The sequence below is a fragment of the Notolepis coatsorum genome (assembly GCF_963971535.1).
Source record: "Notolepis coatsorum genome assembly, chromosome: 17".
In the NCBI taxonomy this organism is placed as follows: Eukaryota; Metazoa; Chordata; class Actinopteri; order Aulopiformes; family Paralepididae; genus Notolepis; species Notolepis coatsorum.
Genome location: NC_140181.1, coordinates 77,534,634 through 77,562,279, shown reverse-complemented (window position 1 = coordinate 77,562,279; position 27,646 = coordinate 77,534,634). Strand labels below are relative to the sequence as shown.

The following is a 27,646-nucleotide window of genomic DNA, read 5'->3' as shown; positions in this document are numbered from 1 at the left end:
TTTTTTGCATTCAACTAAGAGGTTGGCAGTCGACTACGGCTCCTTTCGATCGATTAGTAGCCTATTCAACTAATAGGGGTCAGCCCTATATGTGTGTTTATATGTGTGTGTATATACGTGTGTGTGTCTATACGTGTGTATATATGTGTGTGTGTATTATGTGTGTGTTCTTCTGACCAGGTGTGTATTCAAGCAGCAGTGATGTGAGCAGCTCCTGTTTCCTCTGCTGCTCCAGACGACGTCGCCTCTCTAGCTCCTCCTGCTGGGCGGCTTTGGTCACTCCCTCCAACTGGTTCTCCCTTAACAGCGTCCTATAGAGAGAGAGCAAGAGGGAGAGAGAGGGAGAGAGGGAGAGAGAGAGATCATTATTTGACAACTAATGGTCAGTGCCTCTATCTCATGCTCCCTTAACTCATTCAGTGCCAGTCACGATGATAGTCGGGTTAACTCGCCATCGCTTGAGCGCCAGACCCGAGTATAGTCGGGTTTTAATCGTTATTTCTTTTATTAGCGATATCCATACATTTTCATCCATCCAGCCTGATGTTATCGTTGGGAATGGGTCTGAGCTCGCAAAAGGGCAAATACCGCCGCCTACCGCCTTCCAGTTGGTATTGCACCCCATTGGGAATGGTCTAGTTTCTTTTCTGGGACGATCCAAGCCGTGCGGGCGGGGTTTTAATACTCAGGCGAGGTAACCTGTTTCATACATACATCTGCGAAGCTGCTCCCCACCCCCCCTCAATATGCAATGCTGTTGAACGTGGCACGGACCTCCGCGCCCAGTACTTCAAATGGCGATGAGATAATTGGATTATTTCTTTTGCATTACATCAGATACAAGGTAAGAACACTATATATAAATTTGATCGTTGATCTGATGTCTTTCTACCGCGATCGCGGCTGTGTGTGTGGCTGTGTGCCGTTGAGTTTGAGGAAACTGCGGCGGAGCCCCGTGGTCCAATGCTCTTTTCATGTATGCATGAGGAAGGATAATAATGATAATCTAGCGTTGATTTCAGGAAGATACGATAATCAGGCGAAAAATTACAACGTGTTTAGTGTATTCCACTAAACCGCTATTATCCGTCTTTCTCTGGAATTACTCAGAGGCACCCAAAGTTATACTCATATTCAAAAGGCTATAAAACGGAAATGTACAGATGAAAAAACAATCCGTTTTGTACATGTTGACTGGATTCAACTAACTGACAATCGACGAGTGTATTAGACCCATAGCTATACTTAAAGATATATTTTAAGGACTCGCAAATCTCGCAGTCCCCCCATTGACTTACATCGGTGGCGCACTAGCGCCATCTCGTGGATTAACCGGTGGCACTGAATGAGTTAAGTTTCCCATATAGCTGGGTTTTTTTCAGTGTCATGGTCAGTGTCATTACAGAATCTTGCCAACAGAAGACAGATTTTGTCCCAGCAGGTCTAAACCACTGTGTGTTAGAACGGTTTGTCCCAGCAGGTCTAAATCAGTGTGTTAGAATGGTTTGTCCCAGCAGGTCTAAACCACTGTGTGTTAGAACGGTTTGTCCCAGCAGGTCTAAACCACTGTGTGTTAGAACAGTTTGTCCCAGCAGGTCTAAACCACTGTGTGTTAGAACGGTTTGTCCCAGCAGGTCTAAACCACTGTGTGTTAGAACGGTTTGGCGTTAGAATTAGGGATGTCCCGATCCGATCACGTGATCGGGGCCGATCACGTGATTTTCCGAAGATCGGGATCGGCAAAAAAAAAAAAAAAAAAAAATTTTTTTTTTTTTTTTTACTTTTTTTTTTTTATTCAACAAACATGACCATGTTCACGTCTTAAACTCATACTGAGGCCTTAGTTTTGGTTTTAAATTGCACAATCTCAGACCCAAATAATTTGTATTTAAATTTTTTTTATCCCAATTTCTCACATTACATTCACCCTGAATGTTGACGTTATCCAGGTGAAAAGTTAACTTCATAAATCATTTGATGTATAATTAAATCAAAGGAAATGCGTTTGGGTCTGAGAGTGTGGCTGGTCTGCTGTTCTGCAGCTGGATACTATTGGTTTGTTTTGGCAAAATTCTTCTGCTCTGTGTGACAATAAATAAATGAATGATGATATGCAATTTAAAACCAAAACTAAGGCCTCAGTATGAGTTTAAGACGTGAACATGGTCATGTTTGTTGAATAAAAAAAAATAAAAAAAATTATTTTGATCGGATCGGGAAATATCGGTATCGGTAGATACTCAAAATCACATGATCGGGATCGGATCGGGAGCAAAAAAACGTGATCGGGACATCCCTAGTTAGAATGTCTTCCACCCATTCATTAAAGGACCACACCAGTCTTTCCCACATGTGGGTTCCATAGAAAAACAAGGCACCCTTCTCTTTTCATAATATTTAACCATTACTACCGTTACAACCTCAGGTCCACTTGTGTGTGTATGTGTGTGTGTGTGTGTGTGTGTGTGTGTGTGTGTGTGTGTGCATGTGCATGCGTGCGCTAGGGCTGTCGAACCTGGTGAGATATTAAAAGTCGGTACTGTAACGACGTGATGGAGTTCAGAATAGGGAGCACCGCAGATGACACACTCACCCCGCAAACTATTTACTCATCTGCTTTCCAGCGTCTCGTCTAAAGCAGTGTGCCTTCTATTCCAACAGATGGTGCTCTTACGCTGCCGTAAGGCTATGTAGAGAGAGCGCGATGAGAAACGGAGAAAGCTAGCGAGCGGTGCTGCTGAACGGATCGTCTCAACACCAAAGTATTATTATTAGTATCTGTTGATCCCCGTTGCTCTTCCACAACTAGTGGCCATAAATCACTTTGGAGTGATTACCCGTAGATGAAGCCTCAGACTTTCCTGAGCCAGCTAACGCCGTCCGTCGTAAATTGTGATTGTAAAGTAATTGTAAGTCAATTGTGATGACTGCTGTTACAAATTTATTTCAATGTGGTGCCTATGGTGATGCCAAAGAAATCCTTTAACCTTGTTGGACAATTAAGTTCTATTCTATTCTATTCCCTGAAGATGCTCTTCAGTGCCTCGTGTTGGGTCCAAGTTCAAAAGGTCAGTATGTGGTGTGGCAAGGTTAGATTCACTGGTTCAGGGTCAAGGGTCAAAGGTCAAGATGAGACACAGTTTAAAGTACGGCACCTGATGTTGCGTCTCATGTGTGGCGGTTTAGAGCCCCTGCTCTTGGTTCCCGCCAGGGAGGGCGGCGAGGGGCTCTCGCTGGCCGGGCGGGAGGGGGGGTGCGACGGGGTGCGCGCCGGCGTCTCCCTCGAGGACGAGGTGGACGGGGGAGGGGTGCACTGCCACCCGGCTGAGTCACCTCCCTGCGCCTCATTCTCTGAGCTGAAGGGGGCGCTATGAGGCTGGTCTGTGTACATGGGGGGAAAAGAAGAGACAGGAAGCGAGACATCAGTTACACACATTGTGATATTCATAGCATTCAATCCCAGGTGATTTAATAAAATAGCAGGTGATTCTTATTAAATGGCAACCGTGGCCAGTGAGCAGTGGCAGTGCGCCGTATTGTATGGCAAAACACTTAATCGAATATTATGAACATGTATACCAGCGTTTCCGTTAGCCGGTAATTACCGGTATTTGACCGGCAAAATCTGGTGAAGTCCGACATATCTAATCTCTCCGGTCATAATGTCCGGTGAAAATAATTCCCTCTAAACACAATTAGATTATTTGAATTGTATTAAAATAGGCTAAAATTAAATAGCCTATGCGATGAACGAAACAATCATTACATTTGTCGTTGCTTCACCAAGCAGCCGGTCAATGACATCCTGTGTCAGCGAGCTGGCAGCTGATATATTTACGTGAAGCATGGCTTGGCAGGGTGCAGTACTCCAATTCAGCCATTGGCAATTCAGCTGTTGGGTGGGGGCGCTGCTGACACCGCTGCTCTGCTCTGTCTGCTCCTGCTCCATGCTTCACGTAAATATATCAGCTGCCAGCTCGCTGACACAGGATGTCATTGACCGGCTGCTTGGTGAAGCAACGACAAATGTAATGATTGTTTCGTTCATCGCATAGGCTATTTAATTTTAGCCTATTTTAATACAATTCAAATAATCAAATTGTGCTTAGAGGGAATTATTTTCACCGGACATTATGAGCAGCAGCACCAAGTCGTTGGGAGGTGGAGATATACATCACGGCGCAAACCCACGATAATGTTGCCGTCTCTCTGCCAAATTTCTCAGTTCTTCGCTTGATATAATTAATACAAATGTCCAATATAACGGAATTCGTTAGCTCATAAAAATGTGATTATAACAGACTGCTGTTTATTAAGGTCGGGCAGACTGCCCACCGACACCTCAAGTCGGCAGCAGCACGCAGTCTCGAGGGACTTATTTTATTTGGAATATATTAATGACTGTATATACGCAAAAGTAGTCTAGTTTTAAGTTAAAATATTATAAATGCCTTGATGATGTCATTCTTTATATAGGCCTATCAATTGTTTTTAAGCTCAATAAACTCTGACCGGAATTTATCCCATTTGTCCGGTAGATTGAAATCTACCGGACACTCAGACCTGCAAAAAAAAATTCTAACGGAAACCCTGATGTATACAGTAGGGTTGGGTACCGAACTCAGTACCGACCAAATTATATACAAATAATATTACTGTCCCGTCTCTTGGGTCTTAAGACCACACAAGGTCAGAGGCGTTTGATAGTATACTAAGGATGGCCAGATAATGACATTTAAATTTTTTTTTTTAATCCACTTTTTCTCGCATTTTTCTATATTTTCTCCCATCCCAATTTCGTATCATCCAATTCAACCCTCCCCTGTCACGAACGCTGTTTCTTGCCTCCCACAAGCCGGCTGCAATGTGGACTAAGTCATACATAGCACAAGTCCCCTCCGGTACTTGAGGTAACAGCAGTCGCATCTTTTCACCTGCGCAGCTCGATCTCTCAGTGGCAAGGAGTAACGCGTGGGAGGCTCACGCTGCCCCCGACACTTCCTGATTCTACTGCGCAGGCGCACCAACTGACCTGTGGGAGTCGCTGTCCACAACGCCCGATCCCCACCCATCAGTTTCCCACCCCCTAATACGGCCAATGTGTATTAGTATGAACGACCAGCTAAACTGAAAGCAATGTGGAGCGCTGGGCTCGAACAGGCGAGCCCAGCGTCTCCAGCATTCGTGGCGAGCGCCTTGCCCACTATGCCACGTAGCCGCCCACGACATTTAAACATTTATAAACATAATACATGATCATGCGATTTATTATGTGTGGTATGTTACAACAATAAATAACAAAACAATAAATAACTAAATTAATAACTATTTGGAAATTGAGAAGTTTGGACTTTTTTATTTATTCATCATTTTAATTTATAATTAACTGAAATAATATTTTTTTGTTATTATAGAGAGCGTAGTACTGACGAAAAGGTACCATTGGGTATCGATACCGAATTCCAGGATTCAAATGTGAATGGTATCCAAGCCTAGTACAGTATATAGGTTGACATACAGCTTTTGGGATTTCCAGACACTCTAATTAGGTCGTTTCTGTCATTAATTAGGTTATACGAGGCGGAGAGGAGAGAGACATGGATGACACGCAACAAGAGCTGTGAGCACTGGTGCAGGTTCTGTTAGTCTACTCTACATCCTCACCAGGACACATCCAGATTAAGATGATTCTATTTTACGACTCACAAATTCAGAATAGTCCTGGCAGATGAAAGGAACAGGGGTAGAGACGTGGGGGGTCTATAGTCTATTTCAGGCACAGGAAGATTCCACCATCCCAGAAATAGGAAAGCTCGACAGTACACAGACTCGTCTGATACGTTTTTAATATACACACAACCTACTATTGGCTCTAAATGGGGTTTCATTAAACAAATAGTCTTGACCAGAGGTCTATATTAAAAGAGTCTTCTGTCCAGAGAGGCCCCGTAATGAGAACTTTTAATGAGCTTGAGACGAGACGAGGCTCAACACCATTAAGATCCTGGATGAAAAAAGGTAAACAACCACTGTCCTACTTGGGCTGGTGCTCCTCACTCCTGGGGCTGTTATTTAGATTAGATTAAAAGTTATGGTCATTATACAGCTTGTACAGTACAATGAAAAGAGGTTTGGCATCTAACCAGAGTGCAAATGTAGCAGTAAAGTGCAACAGAAATATACAATGTACAGGTGATTAAACTGGGTACAAAATATAAAAGATTACAACTACTGAGTGTAGTGCTAATCAGATGTCAGAGTTGTAGTATAATAAGTACAGTGATACAGGTATAGAGACAGTATGGTAGTAGTCATACTGGCCAGTGGCCAGCAGCGTAACTAGTAAGAGTAGGTAGGGATATATACAGATATAGTATCTACAGATATAGTACTATCTACAAATATGTACTGTAAATACAGGTGGGGATAGTTATATATGTGGTGAGAATAAATATATATATGGTCTCCCTCCCTCCCTCTCTCTTGCCAGAGACACACTGAACCAGATCCGAGACTTATGTAAGAGAGCTGTTGAATACATATGGACGTCTTACGAAACACTGACAGGACACAAGCACGCTCTCTCACGCACGTACACACACACAAAAACAGTATGCAGAGACACACGGACACATACACGTGCACACACTCGCATGTAATCTGGCATATACAGGATACATTAATACATGCATAAATGTACACACATGCTGCATATTTGCTAGCACGCACGCACACAGACAGACAAAGACACACACAACACTATTGGCTAGATGGGCCAAGGACCTGTCTAGGTTGGATGGATAAGTGAGGATATGGAGGAAGAATGCGCGTGTGGAGGCTGGCGATGAGTTAGCTACAGTATGTGCTGAAAAACAACTTACATAAACGCCCCTTCAACGCGACTAGAGAATAAATACCTCCTTTATGTCACTCCTAATGACTACATACATACTCAGATTGTCTGAGTGCTGTGTGTGTGTTTGTTTGTGCATGCACACATTTGGAGCCATTTCAAAATACTGACTGACTACTTACTGTGATATCAAACCAACTAATTTACAAGTTAATGCCTGAATGAATGAATAGTTTAACCCAGTGTCAGTTTTTTTCTTCTAAACGGGTCAGGCCCCAGAGGTGGGTTGTGGGAGGAATATAGTGGGGCGGCGCCAAGATCATTCTGAAGAAATTAACATCAAAAGTTATTGCCTTCAGGTTTCCAAACACTTTCCTCCAAGTTCTCAGGGTTTAGGCAGAATAAAACGCAGCAGGCTCGTATGTTAGCCAAAAGAGAGGGGGAGGTGTACGTTCAAACACGCATAGTTGCATGCACACACGGGAGAGAGTAAATACCCTCACTGGGCCTGCAAACCCACTGCGTTCATCTCTCTCCCGTACACAATCACTTCCAAGTAGGAGAGGCGAGAGGCTATTTGTTTTTATTATCAGTTATTTTTTTCGATGGCCTGGGGCCTGTTCTGGCTTCATTGAATATGACTAGGTACTTTCTGGGGGAGGAGGAACGGGGTATTGTGGACAGTCTTTGACAAGTATTTTGTATTTTTTTTTTTTTTTTATATTGTACTTAGGGCTGGGACTTTATCACATTAATTAACTACAGAAAGAATTTAAAGTAAAAAAGATTGATGCATTTTTTATCGCATGATGATTTTTCTTTATTGTGTAAGAATGTTACCTTTCAAAGGAGACCAGACTCATGCATGTGCTTTATGTATAAAGTATAATACATTGCAAATAACTTTTTTTCCTAGTCTGGTTTGTTCATAAAAAAATTAATAACACACTGAAATGTTACCTGACACGGTATATTACGCGTTAATTTAGGGTTTAGGTGTAACATTGGAATTCACATTTCTACGCTCATACTGGTTCGGACACTTCAAATTAAGACACTGGTTCTAGAACAATACTTTTTAATGTTGTATTCATAGATAGAACTCATTTGTGTATAATGTGTAAATGCTGTTAGCTTTCCCTAATAGAACCAGACAGCTTCACAGTCCTATATACACTCTAGGTACACTTAAAGTATAGATACAAATACAATATAAAAAAGTACAAACACAAGATAGTCCAGTGATGAGAGTCCAGTGATATTAGTCTCTAGTGCAAAATACAAGATAGTCAGTACGGCGATGCAAGTCTCTAGTTCTCAAGTCCCGAGTTGTGACAGTGATAGTTCTGGCAGCAGATCCGGCCGCCCAGGCCCTTTGTAGTAGAGCCTGATGGCTGCCGGTATAAAAAGGACCAACTAGTTTCCTGTCACCCAACTCTAGTGTGAAAGGTCATACTTAATGAGATATCTATTTGTTTCCCGAGCTGTTGATGTACGAGACCTTCGTCAAGGCCATCCATCACTGTTCACGTGGGTTCCGTTTGTGCATAGGAGGTGGTCTCCATGATGCAATACAAACTATGTCATAATATGTCTAGCAAACACACGTGATGGCCTGTTAAATGTCAAGCTTACAGCATCAGAAGTAGGACATGGTCAGAAGAGGTTTTCATAAAGCAGGTTGGCATGTAACCTGACATTTAACTGGCAATGGTATTATTAGAACATATAACATATGAATATGAAATTAATACCATAGGTCATACGGCATATGAGGTACACTCCACCTTCCCTCCGTGCTAAATCAGGTTTTTTTTTTTGCCGCCTGTAAACTTTAGGCTGCCCATAAGACTGTTGTTCACCGACAATACAGTTTAATCTAATTAATGTTTGTGTGATGTTCTGAAAACAAATCCAGTGTTGGAACAGAAAAAGTTCACCTATGAGCGTAGGAAACTAATCTTTAAAAAAAGTTCACATGTTTCCTACAAATTCGAATTGGCCCATGTTCAAGATTTTGTTTCTAAAGTCTATCATCTAATATGAATTATTAATAGATTAGAATGATGAATAGCCTAATTATGACATGCATGGGCTGTTTTGCATGAGGAGGAATGAGGAGTGGATAATAAATATATCTTTATTGATTTGGAGTAGTGGAAATATTTGTAATAATATTTGGAATGGTGTGTGTCTGGAGAACAAAAGCATTGTGATGCACATTTGTATTCAGTATCTCCTTTACCAGTAACTGCATTAAAACAACTTTTGAACGGATAAATTATATCTATAAATCATATTCCTGGAATTGGCTGGAAGTGAAGGCTGCTCTTAGTGCAGTAACGTAGGAGATATGGGGGGAGGGGGGGGGGGCGTGCTGTGCGTCTTGGGTTGGTTCTGAAATAGGTCTCCAAAGGCGTGTACATGCACGCGATAAATACAAATAATTTCACATGCATAACTCATGATGATGATTTAAGACAGGCTTCTCTTTAGGCTTTTGAAAGTGTAGGGGAGACCTTGCTCGTCAGGACGGCTGATCAGAAGACACTGGAGCTGAGCTCAGAGAGGACTTAGCTCTATGTTTATCGCCATGAAAGGGGAGAAGAGATTAGATGAGACGAGCTACACAATGATACGGAAGAACAGCAAGTCAGTCACACAATCCAGGGACAAAGACAACTTCTCTGCAGGCGTGGATGAAAGTGAAGAGCTATTAGGATTCAGAACACACACTCACCCGTCCACCGCGGCTAGAGTGTAGCTCTTTCCTCCAACCGCCCCACCCCCACCCCACAGGTACATTAAAGAACAGTTACATAACCATTCGTGAAATGCAGCGAGTTACGGTCAACACACTGGGGCCACTCAAAGAGACAGTTGGGGGTTTGGGGGCGCAGACAGGAATGGGGTGAGGACGGACACAAAGAATACACATACTGGGAAACAGGGGTGTGTTCTCCACAAACAAACAAACACATAGACGGATATAGACAGATAGGAGAGAGATGATCCATTAAGAGAGATGATCCATTAGAGAGAGAGAGAGAGAGAGAGAGAGAGAGAGAGAGAGAGAGAGAGAGAGAGAGAGAGATAGAGAGAGAGAGAGAGAGAGAGAGAGAAATAAAGATGATCCATTAACATATACATATAAAGAGAGCTTCGATAAGAGAGCCAATGCAAGGCGCCGGCCTGCTCATCGTGAGCGGTTAGGGGGTTAAGTGTCTTGCTCGAGGACACATCAGACATGCTGCCGGGAATCTTCCGACGACCGCTCTACCTCGTGAGCCACAGTCTGTTTAGGACAGCATAATGAGATGTACAGTATATACCTGGGGAAAACGTATTACAGTATATCATTTTATAGTGGATAGAACCATGAAAGTAAAGACAGAATGAGATGTGACCATGTAGAATAAGTTGGGATTTGAACACATTAGTCATGACTATATGGTGTTTAGGTGACACTAACAAACAGACAATAGAATACCCTCTTACTCTGAGAGGTCTTTGAGCCGTCAATCAAGGGACGCAAAATTAATGGACACTATGACAGACACAGACACACAGACACACACACACATGGCACGAAATGAACTTTTTGACTCACCGGCCAGTGGTGGGTAGATGGGAAAATTCTACCCGCCAAGCATATTTCTTACCGGCCAAAAAAAATTCGCATTTTTGTGTCACATATATACATTTTTTCAGTAAATTTCAAGTAGATAAGCTATTATGTTGAAGAATAGACACTTAAAGAGGCCAGAGTTAAAGTTGTACTCTCTCTCTCTCTATGAAGTGACTTCTCGCTATCTGCAAACAGCTCCACTGTCTGTGTGTATACTTAGTAGCCTCCAGATGCAGCCAGGATTCTGCAGCTGGACCCTATTGGTCAAATCACATTCAGCATGCCTGCAGCTCGAATATGCATCGAATCAATTCTCCGGCGCTGCAGCTGGACCCTATTGGTCAAATCACATTCAGCATGCCCGCAGCTCGAATACGCATCGAATCAATGTTATAAGACATTGATATCAGGAGCTATCTGTAGCTACTGCTAGCCGGCTAGATAACGTTAAGACAACGCATCAGTGAACTATTTGGTTTACTGGGAGATATAGAGCTAATGTGAGCTAACGTTGCCTACCGAGCGAACGGACTTCAACGGAGGTATTATGCACTCGACTATTGCTGGAGCATTTGTTGATATCAGCAGCTATCAGTAGCTAGCCAGCTAGATACCGTTAGACAATGCCTCGTCATGTATTAAACTAAAAGTGAATAGTTGACTGGGTCATTGTTTAAACAGTAACGTTAGCTCACGGAGGTCCGCAGTAGACTAGAGCAGACTGCCTCTGTGTTGATACGAGGAGAAGCACGGACTGGGGTGGATATGACTCGTTGCCACGGGTTTTTTCAAAATAAGAGTATCATATGAACCGAACGTTGCTAACTGCCGGAGCAATCGATATTATGACTGGAGCTGTGCTTGGGGCGGAAATGAGACACGCACAGGATTTTCAAAATAAGAGTATCGATATGAACTACACGCCAGGTGGCGGGCAGACCTCTCAGTGTCACGCCAAACATTGGCGGGTGGCAGGCTCTAATTTTGTGCCCTGCACACACACAACACACACACAGTGTTACATAACTAATGAAAAGTGTTCCGTACTCCCCACCGAGGTCCCAGGAAGCCTAAAACCTCTTTGGAAGCGGTACTAAACAAATCAAACACGCACACACACCCTCTTGTATCTGGCTCCGTGGTAACCGCTACAACACAGGCTTGGCAGCTGTCCAATCAAAACAGCCCGCCAGATGAAAGGGGAGGCGTGTTGGCCGTGTGACACTGTATCGGGCCTCCAGTCCACCTCAAAGACGTTACATAATGGGCCAGCGCAACGTAATACAGGGATCTCGGTTAAAACAACCCCGCTCCCTCGCACCCCGTATTCCAAAGTCCCTGTAATCTCGCCCACTTTCATGAACTTCCAGCAACTCTGTTTGTACTCTGTGGAACTAAATTTGGCTGCTAAGCGACATCAGTCACACTTCAGAATCACACACTGAACTGCAATTGGCTTTGGCACAACTCTTTGTAGACGAGACAATATTCTAGTCTAGTCTTCCGCATAATGTTACGTGTGAGAGCCAACACACACACAAGCAGGCTGTTTTTCGGTATCTATCCAAAAGCAACCACCTCTGTGATGTAGGCTAATCCTTCTCATTCATCTGAACAGAGAATTAATCCATGTTCATTCACAACACTCTCTGTATACATAACATTGTTGATGATACAAACACAGAGAAGGGGGAGAGAGAGATAGGGCTGTCTTAAATACTTCGAAGCTTCGTTCGATGGGCATGGGATTCGAATATGAAAATTTAATTCGATTATTAAAAACATATATACCGGTATATGATTTTTTTTTCTTTTTTGCAAAATCAACTCTGCCTCTTTGTTAACTACAACAAGCAATGCTGTTTGTTATTTAAGATGAGGTCGGACTCGGCACTGACAGATTTGTGTTCATTGTGCTGCTTTTATAAAGCCTCAAATGACGGCTTACAATATTTCATGAAAGCAAAGTGTTTTGTTTGTCTAAGATTTAAAAAGGTTTAAACTTTACAGCACTGACAAAGTTGAACAAAGTGCTGTACAAGTCCACCAACATTAAAAAAGTCAATAATTGAAAAAAATTATAATTATAATTATTTTTTTGATCTCGAAGCTTCGAATTAAAATCGAATCTCGGCCCCGAAGCTTCGAATTCCAAAAAAAAATTCGAAGGTCAGCCCTAGAGAGAGAGAGACTAAACTACAACCAGGCTGAACGAAACTAGAACCAGGCTGAACGAAACTAGAACCAGGCTGAACTAAACTAGAACCAGGCTGAACTAAACTAGAACCACGCTGAACTAAACTAGAACCACGCTGAACGAAACTAGAACCACGCTGAACGAAACTAGAACCAGGCTGAACGAAACTAGAACCAGGCTGAACTAAACTAGAACCAGGCTGAACTAAACTAGAACCACGCTGAACTAAACTAGAACCAGGCTGAACTAAACTAGAACCAGGCTGAACTAAACTAGAACCACGCTGAACGAAACTAGAACCAGGCTGAACTAAACTAGAACCAGGCTGAACTAAACTAGAACCAGGCTGAACTAAACTAGAACCAGGTTGAACTAAACTAGAACCAGGCTGAACTAAACTAGAACCACGCTGAACTAAACTAGAACCAGGCTGAACTAAACTAGAACCACGCTGAACTAAACTAGAACCAGGCTGAACTAAACTAGAACCAGGCTGAACGAAACTAGAACCAGGCTGAACTAAACTAGAACCAGGCTGAACTAAACTAGAACCAGGCTGAACTAAACTAGAACCAGGCTGAACGAAACTAGAACCAGGCTGAACTAAACTAGAACCAGGCTGAACTAAACTAGAACCAGGCTGAACTAAACTAGAACCAGGCTGAACTAAACTAGAACCAGGCTGACCTAAACTAGAACCAGGCTGAACTAAACTAGAACCAGGCTGAACAAAACTAGAACCAGGCTGAACTAAACTAGAACCACGCTGAACGAAACTAGAGTAGAACCACACTGAACTATCACACTGAGCCAGATCATCATCTTGTGAGATTGCAAAAATAAATGCTTATTGCTTACAGTTACAGGAAGTCAGTCTCTAGAGGAAGTGACACTGTACCCCGCTGGTAAGGTAACACTCATACATACACACACACTCATACACACACTACCGATTAATCACACACACACACACACACACACACACACACACCAGCGTTTCCGTTAGCCGGTAATTACCGGTATTTGACCGGCAAAATCTGTTGAAGTCCGACATATTTAATCTCTCCGGTCTTAATGTCTGGTGAAAATAATTCCCTCTAAGCACAACTTGATTATTTGAATTGTATTAAAATAGGCTAAAATTAAATAGCCTATGCAATGAACGAAACAATCATTACATTTGTTTCATCGTTGCTTCTAATAATGACAACGACGTTGTCAGCGAGAGCTTAGTGCTGGGTTTGCGAATGCATGTGCAGCTGCAGAGCCGGAGCAGCTTGATATAATTAATACAAATGTCCAATATAACGGAATTCGTTAGCTCATAAAAATGTGATTATAACAGACTGCTGTTTATTAATGTCGGGCGACTGCCCACAGACACCTATTTGATTTAAAGTCGGCAGCAGCACAGAGTCTCGGGACTTATTTTATTTGGAATATAATGACTATACGCAAAAGTAGCCTAGTTTTAAGTAAAAATATTATAAATCTACATGCCTTGATGATGTCATTCTTTTGTTTTGTTGTCATTCTTTTGCCTATCAATTGTTTTTAAGCTCAATAAACTCTGACCGGAATTTCTCTCATTTGACCAGTAGATTGAAATTTTTTCTAACGGAAACCCTGAAACCCTGACACCCGGCTTTTATCCGTTCTTCCTCACTATTGATTTGTTCTGCTAGACAGATTTACGGTGCATGTGTAGCCTTTACGCACACACACACACACAGGGGGAATGCAACACCAAGCATGTTTTCAGTCAGATCTGAACATCATGTACTAGAGCAGACTCTGTTGCCCCAGGCTGCCTGGGGGCCAGGCCCACCAGCTTCGAATACGACAGGGACGGTTACGGTTTTAACGGTACTACTACTTTTTGTTCTGTAGAGAAACAACTAAACTAATTAATAGAGAGAGAGATGACCCCCACCCTTCGCACATATTTGCTTAACTTCTCCAATACCGATAGCAGAACCGGCAATGTCGGAGTTAATCAATACCACAGTCTGTAATAATAAAGCCCCGGGGCCTGTTTAATACCGGGTTTCAGTCCATATCCCTAGCAGGGTGTGTGTGTGTGTGTGTGTGTGTGTGTGTGTGTGTGTGTGTGTGTGTGTGTGTGTGTGTGTGTGTGTGTGTGTGTGTGTGTGTGACTGAAGCTGGGGGTATGCAGTGGGGGTCTACCTTTAACAACAACAAGGTTACATAAGAGACGTATGTTACAGTGAAAGTCCACGCCAAAATAGAACTTGGATATGTTATTTCAATAATACTGTAGACAGAGCTCACTTTCAATTTCGGAATATCAACAAGTCTCTCCTTAAGCTGAATAGCAGAGAGTGACAACGTCAGTCAAATCCTGCTACATTTTATGATTCAGAGCTGTAGTAATAACTCATTTGATTCAGAGCTGTAGTAATAACTCATTTGATTCAGAGCTGTAGTAATAACTCATTTGATTCAGAGCAGTACTTAATAACTCATTTGATTCAGAGCTGTAGTAGTAACTCATTTGATTCGGAGCAGTACTTAACTCATTTGATTCAGAGCAGTACTTAATAACTAATTTGATTCAGAGCAGTAGTAATAACTCATTTGATTCAGAGCTGTAGTAATAACTCATTTGATTCAGAGCACAGTACTTAACTCATTTGATTCATAGCTGTAGTAATAACTCATTTGATTCAGAGCTGTAGTAATAACTCATTTGATTCAGAGCTGTAGTAATAACTCATTTGATTCAGAGCTGTAGTAATAACTCATTTGGACGTCAGCCACCAAATCACACACAGATTCAAGTCTTGCTCTGATTTCCAGCTCCATGATCATAGATATTGACTTAAAGGTGGGGTAGGCAGTTTAAAAGAAAATGAGGTAGAGATGTAGTGCAAATCTTTTAGTAATAAATATAATAAACAAGTGAGTGTGTGCATGTGGATGTAGAATGGATGGGTTAGTATTGTATAGAGTCCTTGAGCATCCCGATGGCCTGGGGATAGAAGCTCCTTTTAATTCTCTCTGTACTGGCCATGAGACTCTGTAGCCTGAATAACTTTTTTCAAGGCTAGTCCTGTTTTCTACAGGCAGCTTCAGGATTTTTTCAAAAATAATAAAAGAAAATATATGTCCCGGTCTCTGATCGGCACTGTGGGTACTTTTTGATGAGGAAAACGGTGGTCTTTCTGATGCAACTCTGGGAACATCACTTGGCAGACCCAAAAATATCTGATTTGTTGTTATGCTGAGATTTTGGAATGTGTGATTGTAGTGCCTGGGGGAGTTATTTTCCTATAAGTGCTTTTGAAAGATAATTTTCACCAAACATCACCAACATGGTTCAAAATAATTGCCTACCCCACCTTTAACTGTCCGGCAACATGTCAATTCTGTTTTAGGGTGGATGTACCCTTTAACTGTTTATATAAGTCCTCTTTGCTGATGAGCGTCACTACAACTATGCCTACGACAGCAGCGTGTGGGTGTGTGTGTACATGTATATGTATGTTTGTGTGTGTATGTATAGTTTGTGTATATATGTGTGCGTCACAGGCAGGCGATTATAAGAGAACACCCTGCCCGGGACAGACTGTGTGGTGCAGTGTGTGTGTGTGTGTGTGTGTGTGTGTGTGTGTGTGTGTGTGTGTGTGTGTGTGTGGCATGTCTCCAGTGTACTACAAACCACCAGTGTGATGGAGAGGAAACAAAACAACGTAGCCTCAGATCTCTTTTCTTCAATAGCAGAAGAGAGAGGGGGGAGAGAAATAAGGGAGAGAGATATAGAGAATGAAGGGAGGTGGGTAGAGAGAGAGTAGAGATAGAGGGGGGGGAGAAGTAAGGGAAAGAGAGAGAATGAAGGGAGAGAGGGGGGAGGGAGAGAGATGTGGGTAGAGAGAGAGGAGTAGAGAGAGAGGGGGTAGAGAGAGATAGGGGGTAGAGGGGGAGAGATGGAGAGAAAGAGAGGGGTAGCGAGGGAGAGGTAGAGAGAGAGAAGGGGCAGGGAGTGTGGGAGAGATAGGGAGAGAGGGAGGGAGACTAGGATAGGGGGATAGACAAGGAGAGAGGGGGATAGACTAGGAGAGTGGGGGAGAGAGAGTAAGGAAGGGAGGGAGAGAGAGAGGTGTTGAAAGATGGAGGAGTGACAGGACACAGTGTTCCCTTCTCCTTCCTCTCTACTGACAAGGCAGGCGGTGTGACTTGCACACCATAATACTTATGCATGCATTCATTCAGAGCATTGGTCCTGAATGCATTCATGACATTTATATCATGCTTTCTAGACACCAAGTGCTTTGACAACATAGAGTGGAAATTGTCTCCTCCATCATTTATTTAAATGATATTTTTACAGTATAGAATATTTGGAAAATTGTTACGTTTGCTGATGATACCAATTTACTTTGTTCAGGAGAGGACATAAAATAATTGTTGAAAACAGTAGAAAGGGAATTGATAAAGTTAAAGAAATGGTTTGATAGGAATAAGTTGTCTCTTAACACATTGGATGCCACGGACGTTTTTTGTCGTTAGTTCATGCCGACCTTTGAGTGCCCCCGACACTATATAGCGTCCGTTTGCCGTTTTTTTTTATGCAGGGGGAGTGGTCAGTTTGCTCATTTTACTTTTCCGTCAAGGCCAACTGAAGAGTCCAAGTGATCGCCGGCCATCAGAACAGCGTGGATTATGTATTTACAGTACCAGCACTGTAATCAATAAGCGTGATCGATATTTGGAATGGCGATCAGGAATTGGAATAATCTTTTTGGATAACATATGATCTCAGGTAAGGAATGAGATAATCGATTTTTCAGCCCGCCTCTATAGCGTGCATAAGTACACATATACTATGGATAATCTAGCGTTTATTTGAAAACTATTCATAAATAGGCAGAAAAATGATTTTTTTTGTGTATGCTAGAATATTCCAGTAGATGCCGTTTATCAAGTTCAAGTTCAAGTTCAAGTTCTTTAATAGTTGTCATACAGAAGTACAGAATACTTTCATACAAAATGCTTCTTACTGTTACGCTCCAGAGACTGTGCTAGACAAGATAGTATCAAATAACATAATAACATAATATAGCATGAATTTAGAAGAAGAATGAGGTCACAGTTGTTCGGTATAGACATATGTACAATGTTCTGAGTTACCATATAATATACAATACACAATACTATGCAGTGTACTAATGTACAGTACTATCTAGTGCAAAGCAGAAATGGGATGAGGTACAATTTTAGGTACAATTTACAGTAAGGTGTACGAGTTGTAGTGCAATCCTTCATCCATAAATATAAAGTGTGGGGAGTGGGTGCTACAGTGTGTTTGTTTAAAGTGGGTGTGTGCTATAAAGTGTGTGTAGTGGGTGCTACAGTGTGTTTGTTTAAAGTGAGTGTGTGCGTGTGGATGTGTGTGCTATGTGTGTTTGGTGGTTGTTGTTGTGTAGTGTTCATTCATTGTTCGTTTAGCAGCCTGATGGCCTGGGGATAGAAGCTACTTCTGAGTCTTTCTGTGCTCGCCTTGAGACTCCTGTGTCGCTTGCCTGACGGCAGCAGTTCAAAGAGGCAGTTGTTCGGGTGGCTCGAGTCCTTAATAATTCTCTTAGCCTTCCCCTTGCAACGCTTGTTGTAAATGTTCTGGAGAGTGGGGAGCCCCCCTCCAATTGTGCGTTCGGCTGAACGTGTCACTCTTTGTAGTCTGCTTTGGTCTTTTGCAGTGCTATTCCCAAACCAGGAGGTGATGTTGCCGGTCAAGATGCTCTCTATTGTACATGAGTAGAAGTTCTTAAGGATCTTCTGGCTGACTTGGAACTTCCTTAGGCGCCTGAGGAAGTAGAGGCGTTGTCGTGCCTTCTTCACCACACTGTTAATGTGTATGGTCCATTTCAAGTCCTCGGATATGTGGGCTCCGAGGTACTTGAAGCTGTTGACTCTCTCAACCGGTGCCCCGTCGATGCTGAGGGGGCTGTAGTCCTTGACCCCCGACCTCCTGAAGTCCACAATCATCTCCTTTGTTTTGCTGACGTTCAGGGAGAGGCTGTTTTCCTGGCACCATCCCGCCAGGACCTTGACCTCTTCCAGGTAGGCCCTCTCGTCGTTGGCAGAGATCAGGCCCACCACCACTGTGTCGTCAGCAAATTTGACGATTGTATTGCTACTCCGCTGAGCCACACAGTCGTGTGTGTACAGGGAGTAGAGGAGGGGACTCAGAACACAGCCCTGGGGGGCCCCTATGTTGAGGGTGATGGATGAGGAGGTGCAGTTGCCTGCTCTCACCACCTGGGGTCTGCCAGTCAGGAAGTCCAAGACCCACTGGCAGAGGTCATAGCCCAAGCCCAGGTCCCTGAGCTTGGCTATGAGTATGGAGGGGACTATGGTATTGAATGCCGAGCTGTAGTCGATGAATAGCATTCTCACATAGTTCCCCTGCCTCTTGTCCAGGTGTGATGCTGCTGTGTGCAGCACATGGGATATGGCGTCCTCCGTGGACCTGTTGGGGCGGTATGCAAATTGCAGGGGGTCCATGTTGATGGGGAGGGAGGAGCAGATGTAGCCCTTTACTAGCTTCTCAAAGCACTTCATGGCTATGGAGGTGAGAGCTACAGGGCGGTAGTCGTTGAGGCAAGCAGGCTTGGATTTTTTGGGTACAGGGATAATAGTGGACTTCTTCAGGCAGGTGGGGATGACAGCCTGTTCTAAGGACAGGTTAAATATGTCAGTGAATACTGGGGCCAGTTGGTCGGCACAGACTTTTAGGACGCGGCCGGGGATGCCGTCCGGACCTGCTGCCTTCCTGATATTCACTTTTTTAAAGGTCCGCCTCACCTCATGCTCTGTTACCCTGAACACTGCGCCTCCATCAGCAGCCGACCCCCCCCCCCCCATTGCCGAGGCTTGTGAGCTGGTGTTGTTATTACCAGCATCAAACCTCGCATAGAAGGTATTGAGGTCGTTTGCTAAGGAGATGTCATTGTTCAGTTTGAGGGAGGCGCCTTTGTAGTCTGTCATCGTTTTGAGCCCCTGCCACATAGCTCTAGAGTCAGCTTGTTCAAACTGGAGTTCAATTTTATCCCTGTAGCGCCGTTTGGCCTCTGACACTGTCCTCCTTACGTTGTGTTGCGCCACCTTGTGGTCATTCATGTTGCCTGCCACTAGGCCGTCATTGTATGCTTTGGTGCGCTCTCTCAGGGCTTCACGGACGGATTTGTCTACCCAGGGTTTTTGATTTGGGTAAACTTTCATTTTGGTAGTGGGGATTGTTTCTTTCACCCTAGTACAGACATAGTCCAGCACTGTCTCCGTGTAGGCATTAATGTTATCTGTGTCGCGGAATACAATCCAGTCTGTGTTGTGGAACACTGACCGGATCGTATCCTCTGACGTCACATCCCATTTCTGCACCTCTCGCGAGACTACGGGAGTACTTTTAATTCTTTGTCTGTACTTTGGTGTAAGGAAAATGGATGCGTGATCTGACTTGCCAAAGCCACTATCAGAATGAGCCTTGTAGCCACCTTTAAATTGCGTGTAACAGTGATCTAGGATGTTACCGCCTCTGGTGTTGCAAGTCACATGCTGGTAGAAATCAGGCAATACCTTTCTCAGATTGGCGCTATTGAAATCTCCCAGTACTAAAATGGCGGCGTTAACGTTCGTCGCTTGTATATTATTTACCTCGTCGTGTAGTCTGGAGAGCGCGGCGTTGTTGTTGGCTTGCGGTGGAATATACACTCCGACCAGGACGATCGCCGTTAACTCCCTCGGGAGGAAGAAAGGACGACACTTGATGGTTATATATTCCAGTTCTGGGGAGCAGTAGTTGGATAATTCCTTCACATTCGTTGGATCACTCCAATTTTTGTTAAACATGAAGGCAATACCTCCACCACGTTGTTTACCGGACTCTGATTGTGTCCGATCCTTCCTATGGATAAAGAAGTGATCCGTTGGTTGAATCGCGTGATCTGGAACCTCCGGTGTTAGCCAAGTTTCGGTGAAGCAAAGGACATTGCAGTCCCTAACGTCTCTTTGATATTGAATCCTTGCTCGGATGTCATCCAGTTTATTGTCTATTGATTGTACATTGGCTAGCAATATACTGGGAAGTGGTGTACGGTGTCGTCTGGATCTCAGCCTGTTTCGGATCCCAGACCTTTTTCCTCTACGTCTTTTCCTGGGGTCTAGGAACAAAGGATCCGGTCCTAGTCTCCGGAGGATTTCTTCCGGCCATTGATGTGGTTCGGAAAGTTGATCCAGCGAGTAATCCAGTTGGTAAGTTTCCCGTAATCCAATGTCAATGATTGACTGACGGTCATACACATATAATGCACCAACAGTTGGTGCAAATAAAACTCCTAATACTATAAAAATTAACAAAATAAAGCACAGTCTCGTCGGAGCGATCAGAAAGGCAGCCATCACAGCAGCGCCAAGTTCCAAGTTATCACGGAAGTTATCACGGAATCTATAATTTTCCTTGAAAACGAGGGCTTTTCAAAATGCTATAAAACGAAAATGAACCGATAAAAAAACAATCCGTTTCGACAATGTTGACTGCAAACAAGTCATTGATAAACGACAGGCAAATTAGACACATAGCCATAATTTAGGAGAGAGATTATGCGTTCACAACGCTATCATTGAAGTGGGTGCTGGCATTCAACAGGGTTTCCAATGTTAAATGGCTGGCACTCAAATAATGAAAACAAAATAAAATGTATGGTATTTGGTGGTGTTCCTACCGATTGTGAAATTAAACTGAATTTAAATGGAACCGAAATTGAAAGAGTATATGAAACAAAATTCTTAGGTGTGATTATAGATCACAAACTCTGTTGGAAGCCACATATACAATATATCAAAGGTAAATTAGCCAAATCTGTTGGCATTCTGTACAAAACAAGGGAGCTGTTAAATCAGAAATGTTATATTGTATTTTTCACTTGTGGTGCCATACATGTCATATTGTGTTGAGGTCTGGGGGAATGTTTATAAAACAAATATAGATCCTATTATTAAACTACAGAAAAGAGCTATTAGAATAATAAATAAAGCTAGTTACCTTGAATCGACAAATCCATTATTCATAAAATCCTGCACATAAAAATTTGTAGATATGGTTTACATAAAAACCATGGAGATAATTTTTCGTGGTAAGAGTAAGAACATACCAGCTTGTATTCAATGTCTCTTTCAACCAAGAGAAGGAAAGTATAATTTAAGAGGGTTGTGTATTCTTAAAACATATAAAAAGGTAAGAACTAATGTAAAAGCTAGATGTGTTTACATTTTGAGAGTTAAATTGTGGAATAGTCTTAGTGACGGGTTGAAGTTGTGTACTTCTCAGGGGAGATTTAAAAAGGCCCTGAAGGATAAAATAATTCAGGAGTACAGTTTTGAGTAAAACATCAAACATTTATTTTTCTCTCTTTTTTTTCTTTCTCTTAAAGAAAAAGAAAAAAAGAATTATATCTTGCAGCATATTTTAAGTTTTTCTTTCTTATATTAAAGTATATTTAGTTTTTAAGAATTGTAAAGGATAGGCAAAAATAAGCATGTGCAGGGGAGGAAATTAGGCCATTTGACTCGCCAAATGAGAGTATTCTTTATGTTTGGCGAGTGATTCATGAAGAGCACTCGCCACACGGCGAGTAGTAAACAAAACCAAAAAAATCATTCTGCAATCTGCTGATTCGCTCACTGGCACAAGCCGAACTCTGACTCCCCCCTTATGATTCCTCCCATTTGCGCCTCATATAATCCATAACCAATGATCATCGTTGCGCTCTAAGCTCCTCCAATGAACACTCGTTTTCTAGAAGATGCCGCCCATCTAGGGGAAGTGGATAGACCACTGCGTGCGGCCCTACAGACTCCTGTCACCGGCTTGACAACGTAGACAAACTTAGACAAAAACACATCAGTGGATGAAAATAATTGCATGTAGTCGTCGCTTTCGGATATAAGTGCGGTCTGTCTGACATGGGGGGGAACAACAGCACGCGACGCGTCTCCTTCGAGTCGGATGAGAATGACAAGTGGGCGTGAGGCTAACTCAAGTCAACCAGCATTAGCCGGCTAGCTACCTAGCATATAACAAGCTACCATAACGCGCGTTCAACATAGTGGACGACTATACTGAGCGGCTTTGCTTAAATGCAGCCGAGTGACATTTTATTATTACCGAATTATTACCGGGTTTCCCCCCATATCACCACTCGCCCATATGCCCTTCACAACGGTGATGTTGTCATACTTGTCATTCAGAATACACCTGCTGAACCCCTAGCGTTGTCATGAGATTCGATTCCAATGTATTGTCATCATACAGCACAAGTACAGTACAACCAGAATACGTTTGGCATCCAACCAGAGTGCAAATGTAACAAGTCAAGTTCAAGTTGTTTTATTTAGCTATTACATTCCAGTGAAATGCTTGGTTCTTTCACTGCCCAGCCCAGTCCAGCCTAGACCAGCCCAACTTTCCCTGCCCAACCCAGTCCAGCCCAGCATCTTTCACTGCCCAGTTCAGCCCAACCCAGTCCAGAATAGTTCCCTCTTCATGTTAATATGTGATATCCTAATATTTTGAAGAGTAGAGACGGTGTGATTAATATATGTTTTATGCTAATATTGTGAAGAGTAGAGACACTTATTAATGTTTTATGGTAATAAATATTTTAAAGAGTAGAGACACGTGTGATTATTACTATGATTGAAAATCAATTTAGACAAAGACATACAAAGAAGTAATTATCACAATTAGCGATTTATTTATGGCTGGTAAAAAATCAGTTTGGCTGGTAAAAAAATCATATACGGTACTCGCCAGTTGGCTGGTAAGCCAAAAAGTTTGTTTCCTCCCCTGAGCATGTGCTTCAGCCTATTCCTTTTTTCGGTCATTGAGTTTGGATTTTGTGTGTGAGCTTACTTTGAATATGTACATTTGTGATTTTTAATTTTTTTATTTTCCTTTTGAAAGTCCACACATGTGTGTTTTTGATTTATCTGTAAACAAAGACAGAAAATAAACTATTCATCATCATCATGTGTAGCAGCACCCAACCTTGGTCTTACGTGAGCTCAAAGGCTGCCGTTCACTGGCACCATGTACACGACAACACACATACAGTGGCTGAAAGGCTCAGGAGACCAGGACTGCCATCAGCCAATTAAGGAGAGGAACGATTAGGTGGCGTTGATGTCAGGGACCTGGTTGGAGATTTGGCCAGGAAGTAGGGCTAAGGAAAATCTTAAATTGAGGAATAGTCAATAAAATGTGTAGACTAATTGATTTCACATTTTCCTCGTGAAAATAATGCAGACGGACTATTTATTTTTGTTTTAATAAATTGTGTGCTTACCAGAGATGTGCTTATTATCTTTCAGGAAATAACTAAAAAAAAAATACAAATCGACTAACAAAGTATTTTTAACACTACACACCATATATGATCTATTCATCATTACTAAAAAGATTTGGACTACGTCTCTACCTCTACCTTATGTGACAAATAAAACAAACCTTGAACTTGTCTAGTGAATTATACAACACAGAGAGTCTAAAGTACTCGATATAGAAGTGCAGCTGTAAGCATCTCTAGCATCCGCTGCGGCCTATTCTTTCTCATTCCATGAATTGGAAGGTGAACAGACAAAGAAAGAAAAATCCAATAATCATAATTGGAAGGTGGCGGTGAATAGACAAAGCGGAACAGTCTAGCGCTTGCCAGTCTCTCCTTGCACCTTCCCCTTCCGGTTGCTGAAAAGATAACAACATTGGAATTCATTCATCAGACAATTCGCCTCGAGGCCGACGCTGGTGCAATGATTCCCTGACGTTGTGAAATGTACATTCGACACTGACTGATGGTTGGGCACTTATGGGATGTGGGATATGTTCACACATTAAACATGTATATGGTCTTGGGAGGGAAAGATCAGTCGAAACTAACAAGTCTCTCCGAAAGCTCAACAACGAGTTTGCCAAGATTTTTTTTTTTAAATCAGTCTAATTCGAGTTCGACTAATCTAATCTAATCTGAATATTGTTCTCCTCCAGAGACACGTCGTGGAGTTCCTCCATTGGTAATAAACAGGAGATGGTCCCCGGTGTGCCACGTCTGTACCCTCCCCCACCACGTATTAAACCACCGTCTTATTGTCTCCTGACCAAAAATTACTTATTTTGGACCTGGACCTTTGTCCAGCTACTCCTTGTGTTTTCCTCTACGTTCAACAGGCTCTGGTGTAGTATATGACTCAAGGCTACAGGGTTCACTTTGAAAAAGATAAAAAGGAAAATTTCACTGGGTCTCACAGATAAAAAATACACCCGAGGTCAAAAGACCACAGAGTGCGAGTCGGGAGCAATGAGTGCAGACTTCTTTTCCAGGTCAATACGTGTACACACTATACACACAGGAAATACGAGATCTCCGGTTCTGACCTACATACCTGGAGCAGTGTACGGTAGCAGCTACACACACGCGCGCGCACACGCACACACACACACACACACGCACACACACAGACACACAGACACACAGACACATACCAGGCTGTTGACAATTCTGTCCCCTGCCCTGCTGATCCCTTGTTATATAACCTGGAATAAGGCACCTCTGTGTGTGCGTCTTTCACTGACATGCCAATTTCTCCACCTCCATCCTCTTAATCTGTTCATCCTGGTTTCCTGTTTTCAGTGTCTGCGAGTGACTGACCTACAGATTGGAAGAAGTGCAGAAAATGCATCTCTCTCCCTCTTTCTCCCTCCTCCCTCTCTCCCTCCCTCTAAACAAATTAGGCTCGATAGTGTGAGTGTGTGTTTACGGTCTTTGATGAAAACTCCATGTCACACACTATTACCTAATCCGAGAGGGGGTGTCTTGCGAATCCATAGATCTATCTGTATGCATTCTATTCTACACAGATGTGTATTCTATTCCATTCTACATATCGGATGCTTGAAATGGAGCACACACCTCTACAGAGCGCTTCAGTGGAACTGAACCGTCTCAAAGCCCTGCGGCCTGCGCTTCCCCTCATCCACAGCTGACCCGTCTCAAAGCCCCACGGCCTGCGCTTCCTCATCCACAGCTGACCCGTCTCAAAGCCCCGCGGCCTGCGCTTCCTCATCCACAGCTGACCCGTCTCAAAGCCCCACGGCCTGCGCTTCCTCATCCACAGCTGACCCGTCTCAAAGCCCCGCGGCCTGCGCTTCCTCATCCACAGCTGACCCGTCTCAAAGCCCTGCGGCCTGCGCTTCCCCTCATCCACAGCTGACCCGTCTCAAAGCCCTGCGGCCTGCGCTTCCTCATCCACAGCTGACCCGTCTCAAAGCCCCGCGGCCTGCGCTTCCTCATCCACAGCTGACCCGTCTCAAAGCCCCGCGGCCTGCGCTTCCTCATCCACAGCTGACCCGTCTCAAAGCCCCTCCTCATCCACAGCTGACCCGTCTCAAAGCCCCGCGGCCTGCGCTTCCTCATCCACAGCTGACCCGTCTCAAAGCCCCGCGGCCTGCGCTTCCTCATCCACAGCGCGAGACACGCGCTTCAGTGTCTCTACAAAACACTGGCGTGCCTGTTCCGCCACATAGCTCTGCACCGACGACACTTAGAACACAACTCCATTCAGTGCACCGCAAGTTAAGTCTCTAATTTCTTTCTCTCTCTTTCACAGCTATCTGCCGGTACTACTGAAGGAGGGGAAGACAAAGGAACGAGCCTCCGCTGGAGGGAAGGACGTAATTACAGTTCCTGACAGCAATGCTCAGACCTCTACGTCTGGCTGACTCTTAACAGCTTCCATTTACATTTAGTCATTTAGCCGACGCTTTTATCCAAAGCGACTCTACAAGTTGTGTACAACAGGTCAGCAGGAAGGGTACAACTCTGGCAGCTAAGGGTCAGTAAGATTGTTCGTCAAACAGTGTCGAACTTGAGTGCTACAGACTTGAGTGCATATTAGCATAGTAGGTAATAGTAGTAGTAGTAATATAGGCAAGGTAGATTCCTTAGTAGCAGAGTGCATACTAGTGGAAGACCGTACAAGATTAGTATTTATTTATTCCTTTTTTTTTATTTTTCTCATTTCAGACATTGATTGAAGAAATGCGTTTTTAGTTGACAACCGAAAATTGGGCGGGTTTCGGCTGTCCTGACTGTGGTGGGAAGTTCTTTCCACCATGGTGGAGCAAGGGCCGAGAATAGCCTCCAAATATCCACCCACCCTCCCTCCCTCCTTCTCCTCCTCCTCTTACCACCATCTAATCTCAGTAATCTCACTTTTCTGTCTCTCCATTATTCCTCTGCCTCCTCATGTTTCATCACACCTCTTCCCCTCCTCTCCTTCCTCCTAACAGTCTCTTCCTCCTCCTCCTCCTCCACCCTTGCTGGTCCTCTCTCCTCCTCCTCCTCCATCTGCTCCTCTCCTCTCACTCTCCTCGATCACAAACAAAGCTTGTCCGAGGGAAGAGACAGTTGTGATTGGAGGATCAAGAAAAGAGAGCGGGCGGAGCTTGCGATAGGTCAATTACCACATTTAGGGCTCAGAAGCTTTGGTAGTAATTCTCATGGAATAACGTGATGTTGGATTATTGTAATTATTATTTCCAGAAGCTATTTCTAATGTAACCCCCCCCCCCAAAACAACACAACCAAAAACAAATAAAACTAAGCGTTCGATGAGATACTGTGACGTGGACTAGGCAGCGGCTGAAGCTCAGGAGCGTTGGGATCAGCCCTGTCCCGAGTCAACTAGAGATCATATGACACGTGGTCTGGAGTGGCACAGAGCTGCTTGGAACACATAATACTGCACAGTTATGTACACATTCTGCTTATGTGAGAGCCTCCATCGGCTCTGCCTCCTAGACAATGAGAACATTCAGCACAGTGCTGGATAAGGTTCTGTAATTATCATTTGACTGACGGACCGACATGAAGGCGGCTCCGCTTACAGAACAGAA

General features: G+C 43.4%; 1 protein-coding gene across 1 annotated transcript in view; it reads right to left on the bottom strand.

Moving 5' to 3' along the window:
* LOC311244091 (helicase ARIP4-like) overlaps nt 1–27,646 on the bottom strand; it is a gene marked incomplete at its 3' end in the record, with an annotated part of 91,153 nt that overhangs the window by 51,768 nt on the left and 11,739 nt on the right. Inside the window, 2 exon segments of the mRNA XM_084333502.1 lie at nt 178–311; nt 3,156–3,381. Of these exon segments, the coding sequence (XP_084189628.1) occupies nt 178–311; nt 3,156–3,381 (360 nt within the window).